Here is a 6,737-nt window from a genome sequence, read left to right as displayed (position 1 = left end):
TTTTTTGGTTGCAGCCGTCATTGTTGTTTGGCGGATCCGGGCTGGGAATTCGAACCCGCCACCTTAGGTGTACGTGGCTGGCACCTTAGCCAGTTGAGCTATAGGTGCTAAGCCCTGATTCAGTTTTTGTTTTCGAATGGAAGACACTGTACATAGATATAATACCCAAGTTAAATAATGGCTCTACATCAAAAGGTCAAAAATGGCTCAAGAGGCTAGGCGCCCGTAGCATAGTAGTTACAGCGCCAGCCACATACACTGAAGTTGGCGGGTTGGAACCCAGCCCAGGACAGCTAAATAACAACAACTGCAACAAAAAATAGCGGGGCACTGGGGCAGGCACCTGTAGTCCCAGCTATAAGGGAGGCTGAGACAAGAGAACTGCTTAAACCCAAGAGTTGGAGGTTGCTGTGAGCTATGAGCCATGGCACTCTACTGAAGGCAGCACAGTGAGACTCTGTCTCCAAAAAAAAAAAAAAAAGGGCTCAAAGAATTTTCCTCAAATATTTTTCTTCTAGCAAGAATTAAACTTAAACACCTGAATAAGTTGGTCATGTCATGACATGACATGTCCCCCTTACTTTTTTTTCCTTTCTTTTTTTTTTTTTTTTTTTTTTTTGAGACAGAGTCTCACTTTGTCACCCTCGGTGGAGTGCCATGGCATCATAGCTCACAACAACCTCAAACTCTTGCAGTCAAGAGATTCTCTTGCCTCAGCCTCCCAAGTAGCTGGTACTACAGGTGCCCACCACAATGCCCGGCTACTTTTCTCACTCTGGCTGAGGCTGGTCTCGAACCTGTGAACTCAGGCAATCTAACCTCCTCGTCCTTCCAAGTGCTAGGATTTACAGGCATGAGCCACGTCCCACTCGGCCCTTGTTTTTCCCTTTTTAAAAACAATTTTTCCCCCAGATCTTACAGAAGAGACCCTCTTACATCTGTATGTTGTTCTTTTTAAACCTATTCATGTATATTAAATATGAGCCCATTGAGCCAGGAAGGGCACATATTATCATTATCCTTCTTTTAGGAAAAAAGGTCCAACGTTAAGTGAGCCAATACCCAGATCATCTCAGTAATACTGCAATGGTTTTTATGTCATCCTGTACTGACTGTTACTATTTATCCTCCTATCTATACTCAGTCTTCTATACAGAGCTTTTAATATGCTTTTTCTTTTTTTTTTGAAACAATCTCACTTTGTCACCCTCCATAGAATGCCATGGCATCACACCTGACAGCAACCTCAAACTCTTGGGCTCAAGTGATCCTCTTGCCTCAGCCTCCCAAGTAGCCAGGGCTACAGGTGCCCACCACAATGCCTGGCTATTTTTAGAGATGGAGTCTCACTCTGGCACAGGCTGGTCTCAAACTCGAAACCCTGGAGCTCAAGTAATCCACTAGCCTTGGCCTCCCACAGTGCTAGGGTTACAGGCATGAGCCACTACACCCAGCAATATGCCCTTTTCTTAATTCACATTGGTCCAATAGGTTAGCAAAATTATGGTGCTAGAAGCCAAAATTTCTTAGCAATGATTTTCATAATAATTCTAGCAAGTCAAAGGCTTCTGGTTAATAGGTAAAATAAGAAAAAAAAAAAGAACTGGCTCGGGCCCATAGCTCCCCCGGCTAGGGCGCCAGCCAAGTTAAGGTGGCGGGTTCGAATCCCCAGCCCGGACCCGCCAAACAACAATGACAGCTGCAACCAAAAAATAGCCGCGCGTTGTGGCGAGCGCCTGTGGTCCCAGCTACTTGGGAGGCGGAGGCGGGAGACTCACTTGAGCCCAGGAGTTGGAGGTTGCTGTGAGCTGTAATGCCATGGCACTCTACCCAGGGGGACAGCTTGAGGCTCTGTCTCAAAAAAAAAAAAAAAGAAAAAGAAAAAAAAGAACTACTTTAAAGAAAGACTAATGACCTGAAATCAGCAGGTCAATTACCTGGTATCACCTTACCTTGAGGTGAACTTTTAAAATTACTATCCAGAATTAATGTGTTCCTTAGTTAACAACTCCATGTCTGGCTCAGCGCCTGTAGCACAGTGGTTATGGTGCCAGGCACAAACACCAAGGATGGTGGATTCGAACCCGGGCCAGGCCAGCTAAGCAACAATGACAACTGCAACAGAAAAACATCCAGGCGTTGTGGCGGGTGCCTATAGTCCCAGCTACTTGGGAGGCTGAGGCAAAAGAATTCCTTAAACATTGGAACATTCCTTAAACATTGGAACATTCCTTAAACATTCCTCACAAACATTGTGAGACTCTGTCTCAAAAAAATAAAAATTAAAATCAAATAAAAAATAAAAATACCTGAATTTTAGAACTCTAAGGACAAAAGGAATTTCATGAAACATCTATGATGGAAGGGTCCTTAAGTGAGATCATGGGAAAACAAGTCTTTCTGAAAGATATTCAGAAAAGCTTCCTCAGCCCTCTTCTCTCCTTTCAATTCTTTTTTTTTTTTTTTGAGACAGTCCATTTTGTCACCCTCAGTAGGGTGCTATGGTGTCACAGCTCACAGCAACCTCAAACTCTTGGGCTTAAGCAATTCTCTTGCCTCAGCCTCCCAAGTAGATGGGACTATAGGTGCCCACCATAAGGCCTGGCTATTTTTTTAGAAATGAGGTCACACTTTGTCTCAGGCTGGCCTCGAACTCATGAGCTCAGGCAATACACCCACCTTGGCCTCCCAGAGTGCTAGGATTGTTTCATCATGATCATAATCCCTAATGTGAGAGCTCATTCTTGCCTTCAAGCCCTTTGCCCACCCTGACCCACTCAAGAACTTGAAGGGGGGCTGGGGCAGTGGCCCATGCCTGTAATCCCAGCACTTGGGAGGCCAAGGCAGGTGGATTGCCTGAGCTCACAGGTTTGAGACCAGCCTGAGCAAAAGCAAGACCTCATCTCTAAAAATAGCTGGACATTGTGGTGGGCACCTGTAGTTCCCAGCTACTCCCGAGCCTGAGGCAAGAGATCACTTAAGCCCAGGAGTTTGAGGTTGCTGTGAGCTGTGTCGGCACAGCACTGTACTGATGGTGACAGCTTGAGACTCTGTCTCAAAAAAAAAAAAAAAAAAAAAAAAAGAACTTGAACTTGAGGGTGGCAGGCAGAGTCTCATTTTGGACTAAGAAACTAAGGAGGTAAGCTATGTAGATTGATAGGACTCTATGCCTTACCATGAAGATCTCATCATACATCAACACCACTTTTTCCTTCAGTGGCTTTTTGGAGGCTGAAGATTTCCGAAGCAAACCTCCTCGTTTTTCTACCTGTGCCATGGTTAGAGAATCTGTAAAAAGAAAGTCATATTTTAGGGCAGTAAAAATACTCTGTATGATACTATAATGGCAGACATAAGTCACTACATTTAACCAAACTCACAAAATATATAACAACAAGAGTGAAACTGTAAACTTTGGCTGATAATGGTATTTAAACATAAGTTTAACAACTATAACAAATATCACTCTGGTAGCGGATGTTGTATAATACGCATATTAGGGGAAGCTGTGGATGTGTGGAGGCAGGGGACATATGGGATATCTCTGTACTTTCCTCTCAATTTTGTTGTGACCTGAAACAGCTCTAAGGAAATGAAGCCTTTTAAAAGAAAGAAAAGAAAAGAGAAAAGAGCAGAGCAGAACCACAGTCAGTGCTAAATGCTCTCCAAGATGCTAGACAGTCTCCTGAAATAATCACTCAGTAAGAAATTTTTTAGGATGGCCATGCATGGTGGCTCATGCCTGTAATCCCAGCACTGTGGGAGGCTAAGGCAGGAGGATTGCTTAAGCTCAGGAGTTCGAGGCTTATCTGAGCGAGAGTTAGACCCTGACTCATGACACAAATGGAAAAACCTAGCCGGGCGCCCGCAGGGAGCTCCTGTAATCCCCACGGCTTCAGAGGCTGAGGCAGCAGGATGCCCACAGCCGGAGTCTGAGGTTGCAGTGAGCTATGACACCTTTGCACTCTGCTCAGGGAATAGAGTGGGACTCTGTCTTGACAAAAAAAAAAAAAAAAGATCTTTTAGGATGAATTGATAAACAACCATGCTATAGAACTTGTGCATCTGTCCAACACCCACTCCCTGACCAGATAATGTCAACGTTTAAAACATGTGGCCCACAGCACAACACATTTTATATCCTTATAATGTGCCAGTGGACAAGGATTAAAGAAGATCCAGAACCAAACAGGAAAGTATAACTAGCTCCCTCCATAATAGGTCTGGCCACATATTTGAGAATGATAAAAGAAAGGTTGCAAAGCACACACCGTCCTCAGACTTATGGTGAAGCTAAATTTCAAATATTGATCGAGCTTTAAAACCATTAAGGCAGGAAGTCTGCAGCAAACTGATGTGCTCCATTGATTTCCCCAAAGTAGGTGCTCATCACTGGAAAGTACTTGGCCTTCACTGCCTCATAAATCATACTGGTCTTGACTGTCTTCAGAAAGTCCACTGGGAAGAGATCCAAGAGAGAAAAGAGCAGTTAAGAGGCCAAAAACTAAATCTGAATTCAAAATAACTAAATATAATAATAAGCCACTTTCAGATTTAGTTACATATACTTGTAACACTACTGTAGACCAAACTTCAATGTATTCTTCAATTCTATATAAAACCAGTTCTGTGAATCATGCCCAGATTTTCCCATCTTGTTTCTTTTTTTTTTTTTTTTTTTTTTTTTTAGACAGAGCCTCAAGCTGTTCCCCTGGGTAGAGTGCCGTGGCATTACAGCTCACAGCAACCTCCAACTCCTGGGCTCAAGCGAGTCTCCTGCCTCCGCCTCCCAAGTAGCTGGGACCACAGGCGCTCGCCACAACGCCCGGCTATTTTTTGGTTGCAGCCGTCATTTGTTTTTGGCGGGTCCGGGCTGGGGATTCGAACCCGCCACCTTAGGTGTACGTGGCTGGCGCCTTAGCCGGCTGAGCTATAGGCGCCGAGCCTCCCATCTTGTTTCTAGGAATTCTCAATTTTTTTTCAAGTGAGAACCTGAAATCCCAAAGATCTCTGCTAAAGATTTATACATATTCCCTCACCTCCTGGGTTCTATCATGAATAAAGTTCCCCTCTCTTGTTCTCTCTTAAATCATAGGTTCTAGCCATGAAACTTAATCTCATGCAATGTCAAGTACAGACCAGGCAGAAACCAGAAAAAAAAATTTTTTTTTGAGACAGAGCCTCAAGCTGTCACTCTGGGTAGCGCACTGTGGCATCACAGCTCACAGCAACCTCCAACTCCTGGACTCAAGAGATTCTCCTGCCTCTGCCTCCCAAGTAGCTGGGACTATAGGCGCCCACCACCACACCCAGCTATTTTTTGGTTGCAGCCATCATTGTTGTTTGGCAAGCCCAGGCTGGATTCAAACCCGCCAGCTCAGATATATGTGGCTGGCACCTTAGCCACTTGAGCTACAGGCGCCAAGCCTACAGAAACCTGATTTTACTTCCAAACAAATCTAAAACAGCAGAACTATTTTGTTCAATGACTTTTGGACAAAAGTCCAAAAAGTCTATCTTTCAAATCAAAATCAAAATTTAAGTAAGAGATGTACCCCAAAATATAAAAGATCATATCTTAGTCTTAGAAATTGTCTTTCTCTAATACATACAGCCAAAATATTTTCCACAACTATGTATTAAGCATCTTCAGCAAAGGGACCACATCTTAAGTACTTGGCTCCTGGTAAATGTTTGGTGTATACAGTTCACTGACTGATTCTGAAATAAGGCCATGGGTGGGGGTAGACCCTGAAAAGTCCTAGGTATCACCTAAAATCTTAGTAAGACCTAGCTCTATCAAGGCTTAACCAAGCCCTCAAATTCTATTATGGTCCTGAGAAAATTAAAAGAGAAAAAAACAACAAGAGAAGACTCTTTGTGATAATTTACATTTACTGCTCATAGCTTTGCCTTAAACCATGAAATAGAGTCACTGTTCAAAACATTATTGTGTCTTTTAAATAGGTTATCAAGAGGAAGATGTCCTTATCAGGGGAAAATAAATTGGAAATCAAGAGGATTCTATTAAAATAAATCAAAAACAATGCAATTCTGAGCTTAGTGGATATAGATTTTGCACATGTTCCACTTCAACCAGTTGATTAGCAGGAATAGTGGGAACCACAAGTTCCTGGATGTGAACAGCACACGTTTACAAACATCCCTCTGAGAATTTATAATTGGGTTATAGCTAATCAATGTCTACCCTAAATCTAAAAACACTCACTTTCACTATTTCAGAATCAATACTTTCTAACAAAGAAAAGGGAATAGGGGAGGAGGAAAAAACAATTCCAATCCAAACTACCAAATTTCCTAAGAAATTAAATTCTTTTCATTACTCTTTCCATCTGAAGCACGGGGAAATGTAGCCAAGGGCCTCAACTTATTACTCACTGTCATCATCACAGACAACTGGAATTTACCACCCAAGATGCTTGAAATATAACTGCAAACTGACAACATGTAAGTCTCTTCCTTGGGCAGCACCTGTGGCTCAGTGGGTAGGGCACCAGCCCCATATACCAAGGGTGGCAGGTTCGAACCCGACCCCAGCCAAACTGCAACAAAAAATTCACCAGGCATTGTGGCGGGCACCTATAGTCCCAGCTACTCAGGAGGATGAGGCAAGAGAATAGCCTAATCCCAGGAGTTGGAGGTTGCTGTGAGCTGTGACGCCACAGCACTCTACCAAGGGTGATAAGAGTGAGACTCTGTCTCTTTTTTTTTTTTTT

At 43.2% G+C, this 6,737-nt stretch overlaps 1 protein-coding gene across 1 annotated transcript in view; it reads right to left on the bottom strand.

The window, feature by feature from the left end:
* Positions 1-6,737, bottom strand: part of CUNH10orf76 (chromosome unknown C10orf76 homolog) — a 232,993-nt gene that overhangs the window by 215,950 nt on the left and 10,306 nt on the right. The window contains exon 2 of the mRNA XM_023511776.1: positions 3,176-3,288. Within this exon, the coding sequence (XP_023367544.1) occupies positions 3,176-3,277 (102 nt within the window). The 5' untranslated portion in view covers positions 3,278-3,288. The remainder of the gene's footprint in view (positions 1-3,175; positions 3,289-6,737) is intronic.

The sequence above is a fragment of the Otolemur garnettii genome, unplaced genomic scaffold, assembly GCF_000181295.1.
Source record: "Otolemur garnettii isolate 467f Iridium unplaced genomic scaffold, OtoGar3 scaffold00021, whole genome shotgun sequence".
Lineage (NCBI taxonomy): Eukaryota > Metazoa > Chordata > Mammalia > Primates > Galagidae > Otolemur > Otolemur garnettii.
This window is presented reverse-complemented; position numbering and strand designations above follow the sequence as displayed.